At 36.4% G+C, this 23,521-nt stretch overlaps 1 protein-coding gene across 1 annotated transcript in view; it reads right to left on the minus strand.

Annotated features, from left to right (window-relative positions):
• Positions 1-23,521, minus strand: part of LOC107601698 (ubiquitin carboxyl-terminal hydrolase 32-like) — a 51,690-nt gene that overhangs the window by 19,469 nt on the left and 8,700 nt on the right. Inside the window, exons 3-10 of the mRNA XM_016293955.1 lie at positions 21,538-21,643; positions 20,872-20,990; positions 19,426-19,585; positions 8,094-8,225; positions 7,726-7,833; positions 5,811-5,926; positions 5,216-5,278; positions 55-138 (exon numbers count right to left, since the gene is read on the minus strand). Of these exons, the coding sequence (XP_016149441.1) occupies positions 55-138; positions 5,216-5,278; positions 5,811-5,926; positions 7,726-7,833; positions 8,094-8,225; positions 19,426-19,585; positions 20,872-20,990; positions 21,538-21,643 (888 nt within the window). The remainder of the gene's footprint in view (positions 1-54; positions 139-5,215; positions 5,279-5,810; positions 5,927-7,725; positions 7,834-8,093; positions 8,226-19,425; positions 19,586-20,871; positions 20,991-21,537; positions 21,644-23,521) is intronic.

Here is a 23,521-nt window from a genome sequence, read left to right on the forward strand (position 1 = left end):
AGACACTTTTATTTTTTGTTACTTTGTCCAAAAACACTGTAAACAGGATCAAACCTGAAACAGCAAGTTGAGGAACTCATTGGCGAGGGCACTTTTCACACTCCATATCTGATAGTCCTCCAGGGTTAAGTGTCCTTGCTGTGAGTAAAACACAAGATAAATGTTAGGCCACAAATGACATACACTCATAATAATGTCCTTAACAAACACTGGATTTAAGAACAAACAAAAACTTGAGTAAAACGTTTTTTTTTTTTTATTGAGAAATTCTATTTAATTTACATGCCAATGTTAAAATTTTATTTGGTAATATGTATATTATATTTATATTAAAGATTATATTTTACATTATATTTCTACTAAAATGTAAAATTCTAATGAATTTTTAATTAATTTTGCTGTAGTTTCAAAATGCAAAATTTGATTGGAATTGGTATTAACTAATTAATTTTTTTAAATCATGATATGCTATATGCAACATGAAAACGAAAGAGTAATTACTTTTGTTGTGTCATGCATTTTCAGTATGTCCTCTACAATGTCTGAAACGCTGGAATCAAACTCCTGAAACATACAGAAGTCAAGTCAAGTCACCTTTATTTGTATAGCGCTTTATACAATACTGATTGTGTCAAAGAGCTGTACAGTGTCAAACAGGAAAAGAGTTTGTCAACAATGCAAGAAGACAATAACAAAGAGTCATTTTTCCAGCTAATGTCAGTTCATTGATGATTCAGTGATGTCATCATCCAGTTCAGCTCTCTTCCAATAGAAGAGAAGCATAAATCATGAAATCTAGAACTGACATGAAACGACTCCACAAGATTTAAGAAACACAATGACAGCTCAGGATGCACAAATCAATAATGAATTAATTTGAGGTTAATTTAAATGTATAATTCCACATTAGTGCATACATGCAACAACATGATTGCATCTCATTTGCATTAATCATCTCATAGGCATGGACACATAAACAAAATAATGAATGTTAATACTATGTAAGTAATTAGTTCAGCTGTCTCATGTTATTATTGCTGTTTCTGTGGATGTAAACAGGTTAGTTCGATTAGACAATCAGCTGCTCTGCACTTACAGGGAAGGTGTCTGTACGGTTATCCTTCCACACCTCCAGCAATGCCACCACCATCTCGTGGATCTCATCCCTGGACAGAACTCCATCCCGATCTACATCAAACACTTTAAAACAAACTGCAATAGACAAGGAGGAGGAAAATAAAACAGGGATCTAGACAAAAAAAATCACTTAAGGAGCCTTTGGCTCCTATAGGAAACAAAAATAGGGGTCAAATTGTTTTTTAAGTGCCACAGAATAAACGTGTTTTTATTTATTTATTTATTTTTAAACACCTTAACATTTCAGTCAATCTGTCATGTATTTATGTCTCCCCTCCTTTTACAGCATCAGCATTTTAATCAATCCTGTAGATGTCCTGGGAACTAAAGTTCACTTAAATTGGGAACTAAACGTCTTTTCCAACATGAGAACTATATACAGTCACAAAGAATTGTTTATTACACAGAATCTGTGCCAATATCACAGACCATAATTATGTCAGAATCACTTGGTCATTGAGTGTAGTTTGGGCTCCTCCTCAATGCATCCTATAAATGTTGTCATATGTCTTGCGCACATCCAGTCTGTTTTTCTTCATTAGTATCATGCAATTATATAGGAGGTATTGAATTTTATCTTCAGCTCCTTACATTCTTTCTCATCACATAGACAACAAGTTAAGTAAAACTATGAATATGCAATACAGTGCCTAAATTTAGCAAAATGCTCCTCTTTATAGTTATTTTTTTTCTAGTGGACTAATGAGCTTATGGACACCGAATGGTTATTCAGAGGTAAATGCATACATACATGGCATTGTTTACAAGCTTGAAACGTTTTCTGCCATTTGAAACACTGAATGAGCGATTACATGAGACATTTCAGTAAGTTGTACTGTATCTTATAATATACCTTTTGATGTCCATTCATGTGTATATCATACTATAGTAGTAAAGGAAATGATATGATGGGTTCGCGTGCCGCTTGAACTGAGGCGCTAAAGCGATTGCTCATGCCGCATTTAAGAGCGCCAAAGCTGTATTTTTTTTGTTTGAACTTCGTTATGAATTTGGCATAACTTTAAAGCTGATACTTTGTTTATTAAAGTGTAACAGAGCACAAAGCTTATTGAGATTAGTGGACAGCAAGTGCGCAACAAATAATATGAAGTTCACGCATTAACAGAACATATAGACTAAAGATCTTGATAATCATGGACACATAAACAAAATAATGAATGTTAATACTATGTAAGTAATTAGTTCAGCTGTCTCATGTTATTATTGCTGTTTCTGTGGATGTAAACAGGTTAGTTCGATTAGACAATCAGCTGCTCTGCACTTACAGGGAAGGTGTCTGTACGGTTATCCTTCCACACCTCCAGCAATGCCACCACCATCTCGTGGATCTCATCCCTGGACAGAACTCCATCCCGATCTACATCAAACACTTTAAAACAAACTGCAATAGACAAGGAGGAGGAAAATAAAACAGGGATCTAGACAAAAAAAATCACTTAAGGAGCCTTTGGCTCCTATAGGAAACAAAAATAGGGGTCAAATTGTTTTTTAAGTGCCACAGAATAAACGTGTTTTTATTTATTTATTTATTTTTAAACACCTTAACATTTCAGTCAATCTGTCATGTATTTATGTCTCCCCTCCTTTTACAGCATCAGCATTTTAATCAATCCTGTAGATGTCCTGGGAACTAAAGTTCACTTAAATTGGGAACTAAACGTCTTTTCCAACATGAGAACTATATACAGTCACAAAGAATTGTTTATTACACAGAATCTGTGCCAATATCACAGACCATAATTATGTCAGAATCACTTGGTCATTGAGTGTAGTTTGGGCTCCTCCTCAATGCATCCTATAAATGTTGTCATATGTCTTGCGCACATCCAGTCTGTTTTTCTTCATTAGTATCATGCAATTATATAGGAGGTATTGAATTTTATCTTCAGCTCCTTGCATTCTTTCTCATCACATAGACAACAAGTTAAGTAAAACTATGAATATGCAATACAGTGCCTAAATTTAGCAAAATGCTCCTCTTTATAGTTATTTTTTTTCTAGTGGACTAATGAGCTTATGGACACCGAATGGTTATTCAGAGGTAAATGCATACATACATGGCATTGTTTACAAGCTTGAAACGTTTTCTGCCATTTGAAACACTGAATGAGCGATTACATGAGACATTTCAGTAAGTTGTACTGTATCTTATAATATACCTTTTGATGTCCATTCATGTGTATATCATACTATAGTAGTAAAGGAAATGATATGATGGGTTCGCGTGCCGCTTCAACTGAGGCGCTAAAGCGATTGCTCATGCCGCATTTAAGAGCGCCAAAGCTGTATTTTTTTTGTTTGAACTTCGTTATGAATTTGGCATAACTTTAAAGCTGATACTTTGTTTATTAAAGTGTAACAGAGCACAAAGCTTATTGAGATTAGTAGACAGCAAGTGCGCAACAAATAATATGAAGTTCACGCATTAACAGAACATATAGACTAAAGATCTTGATAATGAAGCCATATTAGTATCGATTATTAACGAGAATTGTTAACGATATTGTTAATGTCTACACAGCTGACAGCTTTACCTGTTGAAGTTTGTTCAAGTTGTGCACGAAATAGATACTCTTTTTCTGCACTCTTACTTTGCACATCTCCGTCATTTATGATCTCTCTCATGCTGCACAACTGGAACTGCTTTTAGCAAGAGTGCCATCAACGCTGGTGTTTGGCTGGGATGAAGACTGTTTGAAAGTCTTTTTTTTTTTCTCCACACTAAAACTTTGATGTGCATTGTCTCAGTTTATTTCGTCAACATAAAACATTTAATTGCAAAACAAGCAGCAAAAAAGGCATTACATGCACATTTTTAATTCATATAAGTCCATTTGTATAGTCGCCAGTGGCGATTTCAACAAAAATATCACTCGCAAATTCATATTTTTTGTCGCAAACGCAACCGTTTTATTCGGAGTCTCGAGCCCTGTAAGATGGGGAACTTTAACATATTCTTCAAAGAAAATCTTTATAATTTGTGCAAAAAATATTGGAAAATTAACTGGGTGAATTTAGAAAAAATTATGTGCTAGCTATGAAATAAGCCTCAACAAGCCAAATGATTTTATTCTAAAAATGTTTTCAAATGTTTGAAGAAACACCCACAAAAATCCTGCATCTGCCATGGAATAAGGTGAATAACTAAAAGAGGATGATAGAAAATAAAACGCTTACACTTTTGCCTCTCCGCTACAGGGCCCCGACAGCACGCGGAGAGCCCGCAAGATATCTCCTTAAAGTCAATATGATTGTCCCGATTCTCATCAAAGGCATAAAACAAGCCTGGAAAATGGGAGAAATTGTCAGTGTTTAGATTAGCCAGAAAGAGTAATTGGATTCTCTGGAGATCTTTTATCACAAATGATCCAATAAATTTCAAAAGCAGAGACCCACATCTACCAAAATAAGATGAACCGTGACTTTCCTGGGTACTGCAGATGCTTTCAAAGCATGCGAGTCGCAGGTGGATGTATGTGAGAGTGTTTGTGTGTCTCAGTCCACTGGAGAACCTTTTAAAATTGCTGTAATGAATTTTGTCTTACCTTCACTAAGCGATGTGTGAATAGGGGGCGAGACCAGAGGGACAAAGGTTTCCAAATCAAACCGGCCTGTCCTTGATTGGGCTTTCAGCAGCCAATAACGCTTTTCCAAGTCTATAATGTCTGATTCTTCTACTGCAAGAATGGAAACACAAAAAAATCGGATTTCTTTTTTAAATAATTTCTTTTAGTGTGCAGTGTCAAGCATCAGTGGAGCATGTGCTCCTTCTGTAATTGAATATCAGTCCCAATCAGTCACAAAGTCATTATTTATTCACCCATATGTTGTTCACCCTCATGTTTACTATACCTGAAAACATTTATTTTTAATTAAGTATAAATATCTGATGAAAATGTCAAATATTAGAGAATGCTGAATTTTGCCTCGGCAACTAACAAATAAAATAAGCTGTAGCTTGAGCATGAATTATTGCTTAAACCAAAATTGTAATAAAAAATAAAGTTAAATAAATCATGATATGCTATATGCAACATGAAAACGAAAGAGTAATTACTTTTGTTGTGTCATGCATTTTCAGTATGTCCTCTACAATGTCTGAAACGCTGGAATCAAACTCCTGAAACATACAGAAGTCAAGTCAAGTCACCTTTATTTGTATAGCGCTTTATACAATACTGATTGTGTCAAAGAGCTGTACAGTGTCAAACAGGAAAAGAGTTTGTCAACAATGCAAGAAGACAATAACAAAGAGTCATTTTTCCAGCTAATGTCAGTTCATTGATGATTCAGTGATGTCATCATCCAGTTCAGCTCTCTTCCAATAGAAGAGAAGCATAAATCATGAAATCTAGAACTGACATGAAACGACTCCACAAGATTTAAGAAACACAATGACAGCTCAGGATGCACAAATCAATAATGAATTAATTTGAGGTTAATTTAAATGTATAATTCCACATTAGTGCATACATGCAACAACATGATTGCATCTCATTTGCATTAATCATCTCATAGGCATGGACACATAAACAAAATAATGAATGTTAATACTATGTAAGTAATTAGTTCAGCTGTCTCATGTTATTATTGCTGTTTCTGTGGATGTAAACAGGTTAGTTCGATTAGACAATCAGCTGCTCTGCACTTACAGGGAAGGTGTCTGTACGGTTATCCTTCCACACCTCCAGCAATGCCACCACCATCTCGTGGATCTCATCCCTGGACAGAACTCCATCCCGATCTACATCAAACACTTTAAAACAAACTGCAATAGACAAGGAGGAGGAAAATAAAACAGGGATCTAGACAAAAAAAATCACTTAAGGAGCCTTTGGCTCCTATAGGAAACAAAAATAGGGGTCAAATTGTTTTTTAAGTGCCACAGAATAAACGTGTTTTTATTTATTTATTTATTTTTAAACACCTTAACATTTCAGTCAATCTGTCATGTATTTATGTCTCCCCTCCTTTTACAGCATCAGCATTTTAATCAATCCTGTAGATGTCCTGGGAACTAAAGTTCACTTAAATTGGGAACTAAACGTCTTTTCCAACATGAGAACTATATACAGTCACAAAGAATTGTTTATTACACAGAATCTGTGCCAATATCACAGACCATAATTATGTCAGAATCACTTGGTCATTGAGTGTAGTTTGGGCTCCTCCTCAATGCATCCTATAAATGTTGTCATATGTCTTGCGCACATCCAGTCTGTTTTTCTTCATTAGTATCATGCAATTATATAGGAGGTATTGAATTTTATCTTCAGCTCCTTGCATTCTTTCTCATCACATAGACAACAAGTTAAGTAAAACTATGAATATGCAATACAGTGCCTAAATTTAGCAAAATGCTCCTCTTTATAGTTATTTTTTTTCTAGTGGACTAATGAGCTTATGGACACCGAATGGTTATTCAGAGGTAAATGCATACATACATGGCATTGTTTACAAGCTTGAAACGTTTTCTGCCATTTGAAACACTGAATGAGCGATTACATGAGACATTTCAGTAAGTTGTACTGTATCTTATAATATACCTTTTGATGTCCATTCATGTGTATATCATACTATAGTAGTAAAGGAAATGATATGATGGGTTCGCGTGCCGCTTCAACTGAGGCGCTAAAGCGATTGCTCATGCCGCATTTAAGAGCGCCAAAGCTGTATTTTTTTTGTTTGAACTTCGTTATGAATTTGGCATAACTTTAAAGCTGATACTTTGTTTATTAAAGTGTAACAGAGCACAAAGCTTATTGAGATTAGTGGACAGCAAGTGCGCAACAAATAATATGAAGTTCACGCATTAACAGAACATATAGACTAAAGATCTTGATAATGAAGCCATATTAGTATCGATTATTAACGAGAATTGTTAACGATATTGTTAATGTCTACACAGCTGACAGCTTTACCTGTTGAAGTTTGTTCAAGTTGTGCACGAAATAGATACTCTTTTTCTGCACTCTTACTTTGCACATCTCCGTCATTTATGATCTCTCTCATGCTGCACAACTGGATCTGCTTTTAGCAAGAGTGCCATCAACGCTGGTGTTTGGCTGGGATGAAGACTGTTTGAAAGTCTTTTTTTTTTTCTCCACACTAAAACTTTGATGTGCATTGTCTCAGTTTATTTCGTCAACATAACAAAACATTTAATTGCAAAACAAGCAGCAAAAAAGGCATTACATGCACATTTTTAATTCATATAAGTCCATTTGTATAGTCGCCAGTGGCGATTTCAACAAAAATATCACTCGCAAATTCATATTTTTTGTCGCAAACGCAACCGTTTTATTCGGAGTCTCGAGCCCTGTAAGATGGGGAACTTTAACATATTCTTCAAAGAAAATCTTTATAATTTGTGCAAAAAATATTGGAAAATTAACTGGGTGAATTTAGAAAAAATTATGTGCTAGCTATGAAATAAGCCTCAACAAGCCAAATGATTTTATTCTAAAAATGTTTTCAAATGTTTGAAGAAACACCCACAAAAATCCTGCATCTGCCATGGAATAAGGTGAATAACTAAAAGAGGATGATAGAAAATAAAACGCTTACACTTTTGCCTCTCCGCTACAGGGCCCCGACAGCACGCGGAGAGCCCGCAAGATATCTCCTTAAAGTCAATATGATTGTCCCGATTCTCATCAAAGGCATAAAACAAGCCTGGAAAATGGGAGAAATTGTCAGTGTTTAGATTAGCCAGAAAGAGTAATTGGATTCTCTGGAGATCTTTTATCACAAATGATCCAATAAATTTCAAAAGCAGAGACCCACATCTACCAAAATAAGATGAACCGTGACTTTCCTGGGTACTGCAGATGCTTTCAAAGCATGCGAGTCGCAGGTGGATGTATGTGAGAGTGTTTGTGTGTCTCAGTCCACTGGAGAACCTTTTAAAATTGCTGTAATGAATTTTGTCTTACCTTCACTAAGCGATGTGTGAATAGGGGGCGAGACCAGAGGGACAAAGGTTTCCAAATCAAACCGGCCTGTCCTTGATTGGGCTTTCAGCAGCCAATAACGCTTTTCCAAGTCTATAATGTCTGATTCTTCTACTGCAAGAATGGAAACACAAAAAAATCGGATTTCTTTTTTAAATAATTTCTTTTAGTGTGCAGTGTCAAGCATCAGTGGAGCATGTGCTCCTTCTGTAATTGAATATCAGTCCCAATCAGTCACAAAGTCATTATTTATTCACCCATATGTTGTTCACCCTCATGTTTACTATACCTGAAAACATTTATTTTTAATTAAGTATAAATATCTGATGAAAATGTCAAATATTAGAGAATGCTGAATTTTGCCTCGGCAACTAACAAATAAAATAAGCTGTAGCTTGAGCATGAATTATTGCTTAAACTAAAATTGTAATAAAAAATAAAGTTAAATAGAAATATTAAAAAAAATATTAAAAACTAAAAACAATATGACAAAATCACATAAAAACTCAAAATTAAATTAAAATATAACATAAAAGCTATTTTAAAATATGAGTACTGTAATATTATCTAAAATATTCTGTACTAACACTGCCACAATTGACAATTTCCTCATACAAAGCTATCATATAGTTTCAAAGGCTTGGAATATAGTCATATAGACTCCAGTTTTAGGGGTTGAGTGATTTATGAGTTTGTTATATGGCAAGAACTGTGTTATTATTTACTGCTTTTCATTTCTACCTGACTGAATTTTCATTGTTTGGATGAAATATTCTTAAAATAGACACAGGAATAATTTTCATAATAAATTAGAAACCACAGCTGTAGCAGACTGTAAGTGGGCTGCGGTGAGTGACATGGACTTTCATTAGATGATTAACATTTATGATGAGTGATTACATAACAACTATTAAGTGAAAGCATGACACAAGTTACCCCCTTCGTAACGCCATATATAGTCCAGTCTTTTAGTTTGTTGGGGTTAAGATGACCTAGGTCAACTCTTCTTGCTTGACCATAATCTCTAGCTTAGGCTAATAGGATTGCTCTTGCCCCTCCAACACTGACCATCACACATAAGGCAAGTGTCAAAACACAGGAATACAAATCTGATCTTTTGTTTAGCCTCCTCTCCATTATTCAAAACAAAATACATCTCAGTGAATGCACTCAATAAATAAATAAGCAAACTGATCCACAGAAAAAAAGAAAAGAAAAAATAATGTCCTAAGGGTTTCTCGGGCCAGGAATAAAAGGCATCTTAATGGAAAGCCTCTGTATTTCCCTGAAACTCCTCCGTTATCTCACACTCTTGCAGCAGTTAATCCTCTGTGGTTTGATGGATAATTGGGAGTATGATTGGATTGGGTCAATAGTCATTATTTCCCATAGTGCTCTGGGAGAGCAGGTTTACTGTCAGAGGGCCGAAGACTGAAAGACCATAGTTAACAGAAACACAGAAAGCGGTCTGGGGATCTATAGGGGTACGAACCCACCCACCATGAATCACGATCAATGATTCAGTGTTATTTCAGAAGTGGTTAGGAATGGAAACTAAAGCTATCTTGACACAAAGGAAACTCTAGTCCTAAAACAACCTTCCCATCCGAGATGCATTTAACATACAGCCAAACAACATTTAACAACAAATCTCCTTCTGGAATGAAGAGTCATTACAGTACACCACGTAATTAATGCAGTGAAGAATTATAATTATTCAGAGCAACATTATTATTATTACTAAAGAACAATAATTAGTTTAGAATAGCCATTGGGAACTGAATAATTGCTTGAGTGTTATTCACTGTTTGTGTATTGGATAGCGAATACTAATCTAAAACACTTATTATGTGCCATACGGATAAGCAAAGAGCCTTGTTTATCCTGAACGTTTACAGCCTTGATTGCATCGGTACATCTTAATATGAGGCACCATGTGCAGTGCATTTCAAGCTAGCCGTGGCCTATGATATTCTCTTGTCCTGTAACACATTATGGTAGGAGGACATGCATTGTTTCTCTGGCTAGCGTGACGCTGTCAGGCCTCAAAAGTTGTCAAAACCCATTTCCCCTATTACTTGTGCTATTTTCCCATTACTTTTCTTGCTGTCCTGTAACAAGGAACAGAGTGCATACAGCCCATGTCAGAGCAGAAATGACAGGTCTGGACTGAGGGTACACTTTTGTATTTAATATCACAAACATTTGCCATCTCTCTTGGGAACGGATACCATTTTTAATGCCTTTTCAACATCAAATATTTGAAAAGTATTTGAAAAGTGGGAATATGACATTTCACTCTATACTGAAGCGAAAAAACAGATTATAACAGCAATGATAGACCACCAGTTATGCCCACATATTAAAACACTATACAGAATATTTATACTTTTAAAAATGAATTTGTCATTGAACTGTGCCAAAACTTTGATTAAACATTTAATAATTACTAAATATATAAGTGTGTAATGTTTAGAATTTCTATTTTTAAATAAATGCTGTTCTTTTGAAATTTCTATTTATCAAAGAATCCTGAAAATATTTAAAAATAATAATTATTCACAGTTTCCACAAATATATTAAGCAGCACAACTGTTTTCAACATTGGTCAAAATAAGAAATATTACTTGTGCACCAAATCAGCATATGATTTCTCATCATCACAATGATTTCTGAAGGATCATGTGACACTGAAGACTGGAATTAATGCTTGATGAAAATTCAGCTGTCGTCACAGGAATAAATTACATTTTTTTTTTAAATATTATAAAATAGAAAACATATTTTAAACAGTAATTCTGTTTTACAATATTACTGTTTTACTGTATTTTTGAATCAAATGAATTCAGCCTAGGTGAGCACAAAAGACTTAATTCAAAACCATGAAAAATCTAAAAATCAAACCATGAAGGTTTATGTTTACCATAAAGCCATTATATTTATATATAGCTAGCATTTAGCTTCATATACATATTATTTGTAAACTACACACCTCCAAATGCCAGTACTCACCTAAAGGAGCGACTCTATCAGAGTGGCAACAGAAGAACCATACCATATTCCACTACACATGCCACAGCTCTGGCTGTTAGATATGGCGTGTACCATAGCAAACGTTATGTTGGCAAAATACAGTTAGTCTCCATCTCCATATGCAATCTAACTCCTTTTCTTTCTCACAGATTACTGTCACCCAGCCTTCACTTTCTTCTTTCTGATAGGCCTCTTGCCTGTTCGCACTTGGACTGGTGTGGGGCATATTCTGGAAGGCGCATGAACCCATAAACCCACACGCACTCACACAGATCACACAGATCATGACTACTCCACACCAACAGCACACACACAGCCCTCTCACTGAGCTAAGAGGATAATCTGGAGTGGGCCGCAGATTACCATGGGTTGCCCAGGTAGCTTCTCTGATTGGCTAGAGATGGAGAGTCAAAACTGTCCTTTATTGACAAAGCAAACTTCTAATTCTAATTTTAATGAGCTATTTGCATAATCTTTTGCTTTTGTGTTTTTTGACTTTCTAACTTGTACCTAAGGATACAAGTTATTTTGCCTTGGTGACACAGTGAAAAGAATAAAGCTCAGCCTTGCACATTCATTCTGTAATGAAGAAATATGCTATAGAAAGAATCGATCATGGTCTTACTAATACATAGAAAGGTGCATAAATTAACCTTCCAATAATGACTGTGTATACAGTAAATTTATTAATGATAAAGGCAAACAACTGCTGTGTATGCTGTTTGAAGCAACCTACAGGCAAACTGTTTTAAATCACAAACAGAACAGGCTTGTCGATATTGGTTTGTTCCTGCCCAGTATTAATGGTTGTGATTCAAGCCTACTGAGCTGCCTACCTGCATAGCATTATCCGATCTGAACATCAAATCAATTTTACTAATTTCCACAAAAAATATCCAAACATCCTTGGGAAAAAAAGAAGAAGAAGAAAACAAGATAAATTTACAATGCAAACAAGTCTGCTGTCTAGGCAGACAGTTAACCAGGTTTTTGCACAGACAAACAAAGCTACCTGAGTACCTTTTCAATTTAATTCAAAAATAATATTTGGGGAGAGTCTTGAATATGGCTAAAAATGGAAATGTTAAATAGAACGATAACCAGAACAACAGACAGCTAGACAGAAAGCTAGATAGAAAGATTGCTAGAACAATAGATAGCTAGAATGACAGATAGATAGAACGATAGATAGATAAATAGATAGTCAAAAATAAGATATGAACAACATTATTGCTAATATATTGTTGCTAGATTTATTTTAGAACTTATTTTTTTCAAATCATTTATTTACTTATAAAGCACAAATAAACACAACAAGAGTTGACCACTGTGCTGTGCAAAAGAGGAAAGGTAAAATAAAAAGAATAATAATAAATATAATACACTAAAACATAAGTTAAAATGCGACCAAGAATTATAATGAATTAAAGGCAAGAATAAAAAGATGAGACTGTAACTTAGATTTAAAATCATATACAGAAGATGTGGATCTCACAGATAAGGGAAGCCTGTTCCATAACCTAGGACCGGCCACTGCAAACGTCACCTTTCAACTTCAGTCTTGATCTTGGATATGACAGAGTAATACTGTCTGAGGATCGCAAACATCTGGCAAACCTATTCACATTTACAAGATCTGACAAATAAGGTGCCAGACCATTTAAAGTAGGGCTGTGCAAAAAATCTAATGCGATTTTCATGCGCATCTCGCCAGTAAAGGCTCTCCTGTGATTAGTAGTAAATCTCCAGCATGTGCTTTCAAATGGAGCGGCATTTACTACACAGAGCCATAGTTCACTGACAAGCTACGCAAAATTGTGTTCAAAATCGCAGGCAATTCATTGCTGATTATGAACGCGATTTAGTGTAGCTTGTCAGTGAACTACGGCTCTGTGTAGTAAATGCCGCTCTATCTGATAGCACGTGCTGGAGATTTACTACTAATCACAGGAGTGGCTTAAAAATGTAAAAAAAACATTTATTCAACTCTATAACGCACTGGCAACCAGTTTAGAGACATTAGAATCGGAGTAATGTGTTCTCATTTACGAACCCCTATTAAAAATCTGGCTGCGGCATTTTGAACCATTTGAAGCCATGACATGGAGGATTGGGGTAGTCCAATATACAAGGAGTTACAATAGTGCAAACGTGATAAAACAAAGGCATGTGTGACTCTTTCAAGATCTTTAAAAGATGGAAAAGATCTAACTTTTGACAGAAGTTTAAGATGGAAAAAACATGACTTAAAGGGGTGGTTCATTGCGATTTCACTTTTTAAATGTTAGTTTGTGTGTAATGTTGCTCTCTGAGCATAAACAATATCTGCGAAGTTACGAAGCTGAAAGTTCAATGCAAACGGAGATATCGTCTTTTAAAATTCTGGCAGTTTAATGCCTACAAAAACGGCTGGTAGGGACTACAACGAGTTACTTCCCGGGTTCGTGACGTAACAAACCCAGATAAACCCCACCCTCGGGAAAAGGCAGCAAAGGGGGCAAGGCAATGCTGCGCTGCTTTAGAGAAGAGGAAGAGAAAACTAGAGGTGCATGTAAAAATCTACTAATTTATGAATCGCGATTCTGTCTTCTAACGATTCTAATGGATTCACAAGTTTCAAAATCAATGTTCTAAAGCAGCGGTTCTTAATACTGTTCCTCGGGTCCCCCTGCTCTGCATCTCTCTTTCTCTCTCATTCAGCTCAGCTCCAGCAATGAACTGTTCCAATTATACACTTATTTTCACATAGCTATAAGCAGCGTTAAATATGGACATGTGTGCAGTTGCCGTACTGTATTAAAGCTTTAATCAGGGTAAAACTGTACATTAAAAGCTAACATAAGCAGTAGCATTTACAAATAACAGCATATCTAAAAGTATGAGACAACAACAAACAAAAAACATAGGCCTATACCATTAAAAGCCGTGCTTGCACAGGTTCTGCACGATCCTCTTCAATAACATCCTCTGCTTCTCAATCGGGCTCAAACTGATAAGCGATATTAACGACGCCTTTGTTTACAATACAACCGGAGCACATGCCGCTGAGGTGAGGGCGGGACGTTTAGACGCACTAGAGGCGGTTTAGCCAATCACAACACACTGGGCTAGCTAACCAATCAGAGCCCATCGCCTATTTCTGAGGGAGGGGCTTCATAAAAGCAGGAAATTGATCAGAGCGTTTCTCAGAGAAGGGACAGAGCTGTGTGGAATAAAGGCAAATTATGTGAAAAATAATGCTTTTTTTTTTAAACGAAGCATTAACACATGTTAGACTGCACCCCATAAACACAATCAAGCCTAGAAAAAAAACACTGAACCACCCCTTTAACTACTGAGTTAATATGTTGGTCAAACTTAAAGGAGGAATAAAAAAAGAACTCCCAAATTTTTCACCGTTGGTTTGATAAAAGAGTTTAAATGACCACTAGGGATGTAACGATTAACTGTGAGCCGGTTGAAAATCGATTTAAATATGTGACGATTCAAAACGGTTGAGATGCTAAACAAATCACGATTCATTTAGGGCTAGGAGTTTATATGAATACATGTCTGAGGGGAACTTACTGTCTTTAGAAAAGTTTAGATGGTATTTTTTTTTATTAATCTTGCCTCTGTATAATGCTTATTAAAGTTTATAAGTGCAGCGCTGCTTTGTTTACAGCGGAAACCAAGGAAATGCTTTAAGCACCACCTGCTGGCAGAGAGTGCATCTGCGTCTCATTCAGCTCGTCTGCTGTTTTTTTATTTATTATTAAAAACTGCTCATGTTGCATGTATGCAGCATCTTTGTTTGGATCATGATTAAAATGCAGTGGTTGCCTCTAATTTTAAAAGGAAAAAGCACAGACAAAGCCTTAGTTTGTTTATATGAAGAGATTTATTTTATTTGTGTTACTTATTTATTTGATTTGGGGCTTGTTTTAAAATTTTTATTTAGTTTTGTTATTTACATTTACATTATATTTAAATTTTGTCATTTAGCAGGCACTTTTATCCAAAGCGACTTACAAATGAGGACAATAGAAGCAATCAAAACCAACAAAAAAGCAATAATATGCAAAAGTAATATTAGTATATTATTATAGTGTAATATTTCAATTTCAAAGAAATGTGCAGCATTTTGTCCAAGCAATAATAAAAGGACATGCACATTTAATTTATAATTTGTCTTAAATCTCATTTTGTAAAAAATAAAATAAAATCGTGAATCGAATCGTGAAATCAAAATCGTGAATCGAATCGTGAGTTGAGTGAATCGTTACATCCCTAATGACCACAGTTAAAATGTGTTTTTCCTTTACCCACAGAGGGTCCAAAGACAATTGTAAATGAAACGAAATGCTCATTAAAAATAAATAAATACTGTATTATAATTATTATCATCATGAATACCAATCTAAAACAAAATCATGATTATCACAGCATGGTAACTTGTGAATGTGGGTCACTTGGGCCATGCAGCACACCTATAACTGAAAACATTACAGGCTTCCCACATTATGATTTCATGACAGCAAAAGCACTGAGTGACTGAGCGGGTGAGAGATCTTCAGCCCCTAAGTAAATCATTGTTTCTATGAGAAGAGCTAGTGCTCAGGATTCGGTCACTGTGCGGACTTGGGGTCTGAGTAAATGCAGCCATTTCCTTCACTGTGTCAGTCTGGTTTTAATAGCTGGGTGGCAGTGACAGCTGCAACAGGGCAGAGTGTGTGCAAATGCTGTGTGTGTGCTCACTGAGTGGGAAGTGTTGCCTGTCACTCGCCATTATCTCACACAGATGCCTCTCTCCCCGTGGAGGGTAGGCTGGCTGATTTGCTGATGCCTCCTGTGTGTCAGGGAGGAGAGGGAAGTGGACAAAACGAGACTTGCAACTTGCCTAAACATCTACAGCATAGACTATCAAAGAGCAGATTACTGTCACCTTCAGCAACACCCAATGTCTCTCGCACATGTAAATGATAACCTTTAAGTCATTTCTCATTAAAACACCGATTTCTGTAAACACTAGAGATGTCACAATTCTCAATATAACACTGAACCGTTTGGTACGACATCCACGGTTCAATACGCATTTGTGAATTGCTTTTTTTTTGGTTTTGCTTTTAAACAATTTCTGTGTGTTTTATATTATTTGCGCAGAGATGAGGAAACGACTTCCTGGAGCGTCATCAGTTCTATTACTTCTGTGATGTATATGTGGAGTCCTCCAGCATCCAGTATGAATTAAACAGACATTACATGTGTTTATAGCACTCAATAATGACAAATTCATCCCATTTTGAGTGAAAATAGGGAAAATAATACTTCTCTCAAAAGAAATATGTAGACATATGATAATCCATGTTTTTCTCCAGGATACAGAAGTGTACAGGAGTTTTGTTGTTGTTGTTGTTAATTTGTGTTAAAATAAAATCGCATTTTAAATCGCTAAAAATGGCATTTTGTATGTATGGGCTGTATGGGCTTACTTCGGATTTGTAAACAAGGGAAGGGATGTAAGTAGGGATGCACCGAAAAAGAGTTCCTCTTTACTAAAAGAGGAATATTACATCGCTCCCTTTGCCAAGTGCATTCCAAACTAGTGGTCGACCGATATTGATTTTTTGACAGCCGATGCCGATGCTGATATCTTGGAAAGCAGAGTGGCCGATGGCCGATATAATTTTATGTATTTTCATTAATATTTAAAAAATTTGCAATCATTTGAAAATTGATTTAAAAATCTGTTAAATAAACATACTTATACTTTAGATGACAAAGTATTTTCATATATAAATAAATATTTAATAAAAATATAATTAAAAAGGAAGTAAACACTGTAACCAACAGGGCACTCAGTATTCTGGAAAGTTTGTGTGCATTAATCATATTTTTTCAAATAAAGCCAAGGTAACACTTATTTTACACACAGCACACAGTGAAAATGACATGAATATGACAGTGGGAAAATGCATAAAGCGCAGCATAATTTAAAATCACGAGTTTAAAGTTTGTTGATCGCGCGTCTCCAGTGAAGCTGAACTCTCCTCGTCAGCATTCAATTCGCACGGACCGATCGTCACACAGAGAACACGCGATCATGCAGGATACACAGTGTTGTGCCGGTAGACGATAGTATCGTGTATCGACAATAGTCAGAGATATCGACGATAGCAGATATCTTTGTCGATAGTCAAGACGATATTAGGCTTATTCTCCTATTAATGTATTATTATTAATAATAATAATTATTATTATTAGGCGGCCCATTATAATTCGGCTATTATTATCAAATTGCCCAGATTTTTCATTCAGCACTGTATTTCACACACACACGCGCGCACGCACGCACACACACAAATGAGAAGCCTGTAGCCGGTGAAGGAGTCTCCAACCACAAACACAGACACATATCGTCTGCTGATATAAGGTATTTCGTTGCACTTTAATAAGTAATCTGAACGGCCTATATATGTGCACTATTTTAACCAAGCCCTCACTAACTGAGTTTAATGTCACAATTATGTTAAAACCATAGGTTAGAACGCATCTCATTCTTGTTTCTGTGGTGGTGCGTCGGGCTCATCACGGGGCGTGCGGTCCGGAGTGCTGTATGACTGATGTAGGCTATCTGTTTAATTTAAATTTACTCCAAATATATTAACTTACCTGTTTTAAATACTTTATATTTAACGTGTTCGTTTATGTCCAATATTTAGTGTTAAACTGTTGGCCTTTAAAATAAATCTACTTTTGATTTTCACCATTGACTTATTTTGCAGACCAGACTGATAACTTCCGTGCGTCTATGCGGCAAACTTGTCACAGGACGGGTGGTGCTAGCGATGTATGACTGTTGTATCCGAATATATATGAACTAGCGGTTTTAAATATTTTTGTATTTAACATGTTAGTTTATCAGTATGTTTGAAAGTATATTATTTAGATTTGTGGTGCTTCCATACGCTCCCTCTCTCCCGTGCACGGTTTAAAACACCAAATAGTTATGCAATAGCCTATGACAAGTACAGAGAGTCTCTCTCTTGCCCCCACCCACACATGCACGATAACATCGTCTATCGGCGATCTCACGTACTGGCGATATGACGATTTGAAAAATGACCATATCGCCCAACACTAGATACACATACACACTTCACAAGATCTCACAACTGGATCCGACTAAGTTTGCAAGGTTTTTGAAATGGGATGTTTATTAGACATTCAAAGACTTGTTTAAATTATATAAATGCGTATTTGCTGAATGCTGACGGCAAACAAGAAAGTATTATAATGTTTGCCTTTCTATTACTAATAATATAAAAGCAGTCATTATAAGACTTTTTGTATACATTTTAATTCCTTTGTTTAACCGTTCTATCTGATTATTAGACAGACTTCTATCCGTATTTAGACAGAACTGTTAACGACAACAGCGAACAAGAGGGAGAATGTAAGCACTGTGTGACCAGGCGCTGCCGTTCTCAGCGCCATCAAAAAGTCAGTCAGTCGCGCCGTCAAAATAAAAGTCCCGCCTCGAACGCATCGGCCAAACAGGAAAACATATATATCGGCATTGGCGATATATCGGTTGACCACTATTCCAAACGACTACATAATAGCACGCACATGCCCTGCTCACTCCAAAGTCCCCACTCCAAGGGGATAGGGATGATCACTTCTATTTGGAATTTGCCCCATGAACCGTTCGGTACCGATACTAGTACCGTTACACCCCTACTCCTTACACTATCAATCTTATCTGTGTGTATATATTAATGTTAGCTGCTGAAAATTCAGCCATCACATGAATAAATTACATTTTATGAACAACATAAATTACATTTATTTTTGATCAAATAAATGCAGCCTTGGTGATCATAAGAGACTTCTTTGAAAAACATTTTAATGACCCCAAACTTTTCAACAGTAGTGTACATCAACTATTTTAAATTGTACAGTCATTTTATTATAATTGTAGTTCAGTCCCTTAAAAAAAAGTATACAGGTATATGATCTTAACCTCTTTATCTCAAGCTTTTCCATTACTTTCTCTCTCTCTTTTTTTTTTTTTTTACTTCAAATCAAACCTCAGAGATGGTTGGTTTAGTTCAAGGCTTAGAATGATTTAAAAAATAATTTTAATCACCATGAATTAAAATGAATGGAGAAAAATACTTCCAGAACTAGAGTGAGAGAGTATTCAAAGAATACAGACAGAGTTTTGAGAGCATATTGAAAGGAAGCATTCAGAGAGTACTGAGAGGTCATTCATATAATAAAGTATAGTGACACTTACAGTGTGTGACACCAGCCAGGGTTTGATAGAAAGTGGGTGTGTCGCTGTCGTCGGTCAACGTGACGCACACGCCACCTGACAGCAGCCAGCGGGAGAACGTGAAAGCATCTTTATTCTGCAGAAGCCAGCTCTTAAACTTCTCGTAATTCACCTTCTCTCCCTGAACACAAACAGATAGAAACACTGTAAATAAACAACAAGGTTACAATTCTCTAATGAACTTGTGACCAACTTAAAGAGCACGACAAAAGAGTGCAGAATTGAGAAATGCTAGTTGCTTCCTCTTGTTCAGTGTAGGGGAAGCTTTCTCATTATTAATATGAACTAAATTATATTGTATGCAGATATATTTATGTGAGTGGGTTGAGTAAAGATTTAAGAAAAAGTTTTAGAGCTGCTGCCAAGGGATAGCCAACAAAAGTGCTGCACTGAGTGGCTTTTCCCTAAATCAAGAAAGTGATGCTGCAGGAGGAAGAATGAAGGCTGAGATGAGAGTGCAATTTACAGAAGAGCTAATAGAGAAATGGGAGAGAATGCATGTTAAAGCATATTACGTGACCTTATTGGCTGCAACATTTGCACTGTCAACCTTTTAAGCTTATTATTAGAGCAGGGCTATAACACAGAGGAAGCTCTCTCTGTTTAAATACAGATACATTTTTTTAAATGTATCTGTATTTTTCTCTCTGTAAACACAAGTTTAAATACATTTTTTTATGCCTGTTTGTTGCTGCATGGAGTTTTGGTTCCTTGCCGCTGTCGCCTCTGGCTTGCTTAGTTGGGGACACTTCATTTCCAGCGTTATCGTTGACATGATTGCAAAGATATTATTTAAACTGAGCTGGATGTTGACATCACTGAATTCAATGATGAACTGTCTTTAACTGAAAAATGAGTGTTTACTATTGTCATTTTGCATTATTGACACACTATTTTCCTAATTAATGCTGTTCAGTTGCTTTGACACAATCTGTATTGTTAAAAGCGCTATATAAATAAAGGTGACTTGACTTGACTTGACTTTAAATAAGGCAAACGGTTCAAAAGGTACTGTATATATAGATTTTGGCTATCAATGATCAAAGTGTCACAGGTCTGACAGATTGGATTAAAAAGGCATGTAATCCATTTATGAGGCAGCAAATACTTCAGTCCTGCAGCAAAATGCTATACTTTCTCTAAACCTTTTGCGAACCTAGCATTTCCATTGATTTGAAAACCGAAAACAGAAAGACCACATAACTGACTGTAGCTATGTTTCAATCCAAGTAGTTTAATTTATGTAATTTAATTTGTGAAATATCAGATTGTGACATATTGGAAATAGGGAGGTTAAATAGATTAATTTCCTGTCTTTTGAACACTATGTGGCTGGATGGCATGATGATTCATCTGGAAAGTCATGAGACTGAGGTAAATCACACAGGTTAGTTTTCCTGCACTGACCTCTGTGAAGCACTTCCTAAGTGAGGGCGGGACCTCCCCATCCACTGAACGGAGCATGTTCTCCACATCCTCCCGGACAACATAGGTCCCCGAATCACTAGCGAACAAGCTAAAAATGTCTGGGGATAGAGAGGACATGCTGGTTAATACGCACATACCTTATCAGAGTCTAGCAGGCAATGTGTCTCGCAGCCTCACATCAATCACAGCTGTCAGGGACACAGTGAGACACACTAGAGTAGACAGTACATCTATGGGGAATATCAAGTGAAGTGGAGTGTGCATGCGGCTACCAGTTTCACTAAAGAAACACAGAGCAAAACAAAGCTAAATAACATTTGGATAATTGAATATGCTGAGCCAGAGGAATGCTTGTTTAGATTGCTGTTTGAAATGGAATTAGTTGAGCGCCTCTTGTGACTTGCAAAATAAACAAAATACACACGTACATTTGTAAGGCTGAATAAGGTGCTATTTTAAATTCTGAGAATAAAGCAACTAAACAGAGTAATTAATCTATAATGCATCATGCACAGAATTTATAAAACAAAGATGTAGAACATTTGATTACAATGACAAGCATTGAAATAATGTGCGAGATCAATGTAAAGAGTATAATAGGCAGAATATGGGAGTAGATAGTCATGTGCCCCTCTGTAAACCTACATTTGGCTTTCTCTTCATCACGTCCTCTTGTTAATAGAACCAGCCCGACGATCAGGTAGTTGAAGTGCAGCCCTTTGGATATGCCACCAAAAGAGTTGTAGATCACCTACAACAGATGAGACAGGGAGAAAGGATGCACATTAAATGTGGCCTGTTAAAATGCACATAACTCAGCATTTAATTCTGTTCAAAAAACATTGTCTTCAGGTACGTTCACACCCTTTAATAAGAGTTTTGCAGCTGTATGAGTCACAGTGATCAGTGGCACTGAGCTAGATTTTGCTACTGAACTCAACTTTATGCAAAATGAGCAGCGATGCAGCAAATACCAATGGGAGTGAAAATAGTTCTCCGCTACTTGATGCAAGTAGGATTCTACTGTAGAAACCAACAGCTCAGATATTTGGTGACTTCCAATGATTTAGTGCATTGTCAGTGTGAATGCCCCTTTTTAAAGAACACAGGAAATAATGCAAAAGTACATTGAATTGCACGTAATGATAATGGAAATGTCATTCAATGAGATCTACACAGATTACACAGATGACAATAACAAACTTAGTTGAGTTTATAAATAATAATAATTTTAAAAAAAATTATCAATAAGCACAGCAAAACAGGTTGGAAAAAATATTTTACAGGTATTTACAGGACAAAGTCATGCAACCAAAATGAAACCATTACTTCCCATCAGTATGCTATCATTTAATCTACTGGTGTTCAGCGCTTAAGACAGAGAGCCTGGTGTTAGTTGTTATCTCAGACCTTTGATTTCCGCTGAGATTCAGAGAAACATCAGACTTTTAATGATTATACTCCCTAGATGCATATCTCCCGATAAATCAGCTGACAATATTTAGTTTAATACAGAGGAAACATTACATTGTCTCTACCCACACTGCAGGGCTACATATAATGTGTTGCAGTATAAAAAATATCTCTGCAAAATGTGGCCCAGCAGGAGGCTTACCAGTAAAATACTTTTCCTGTTTTTGATCATTTCTATTCCACAGAGACATCTCATGCAGACATAATTCACTTTTATGCCTGGTATGACACCATGTCTTACCCTTAACGCCACATATAACTACAATTTTCACGCCTCCAGATGCCTACTGCACAGCCTAGCGCTCAGCAGCATACAACAAGACAAACATTTACTAGGAAAAAGCACAAGAACATTGTAATGTTTCCTGCAATTCTGAGCAAGTTGGTGGTGTCAAAGCTGGGATTTCCACACACTGACAGGTACTTTCCTTGTGGTATCAATCTTGTGTCAAACTGTACATGACCAAGTCCAAATGAGTCTTGACTGACAAGTTAAACCATAGTTTCACTGGTGAGCAGGGTTCAAAATTCACTTTTTTCCACTTAGCTACTTGTCAAGGAACTTCTGACAATGAAACATTTACATATTTTGTGAATTAAAACAAACAAATAAATAAATTCAGCAAATATTTATTTACTTAAAGGTGCAGTCAGTAGGAGATCTTGGAAAATGCTAACTTTAGCCTGATAGCACTGAAAGCGAATGTCCCACCCTCCCTGCAATCGCCGTCCAAAGCCACGCCCCCTGAACACATATACGCTCACAGACCAAGAGGTCCTCTCGAATACCAGAGACATCATTACTACAATAGGCTACATCAGCGGTTCCCTGTAAAGTTGCAAAGACTAAAGTCTCAAATCCAAAGAGATATTCTTTATAAAAGTTAAGAGTCAGCCACACCTACCTAAAACGGCTCGTTCTAACACGCCCCCACATATCTACCTCACTATGTGGGAAGATTTGCATAACGCCGCCCAAATGTTCACGCAAAGAAAGAAGGCGTAACTTTTCTCACTGTAGTATTGTTGCCGCTTTCCGCTATGTCCTGAAGACGCTATGTGCTTCGTTGTGAAAGCAAAACTACTTTGCTTGGTCTTCCAAAAGAGGACGATATCCACTTCGTCATGCCTAGAGCTGATCCGTGCTGGTTGCTGA

This window comes from Sinocyclocheilus grahami, unplaced genomic scaffold (genome assembly GCF_001515645.1).
Source record: "Sinocyclocheilus grahami isolate Dianchi unplaced genomic scaffold, SAMN03320097.WGS_v1.1 scaffold311.1, whole genome shotgun sequence".
Lineage (NCBI taxonomy): Eukaryota > Metazoa > Chordata > Actinopteri > Cypriniformes > Cyprinidae > Sinocyclocheilus > Sinocyclocheilus grahami.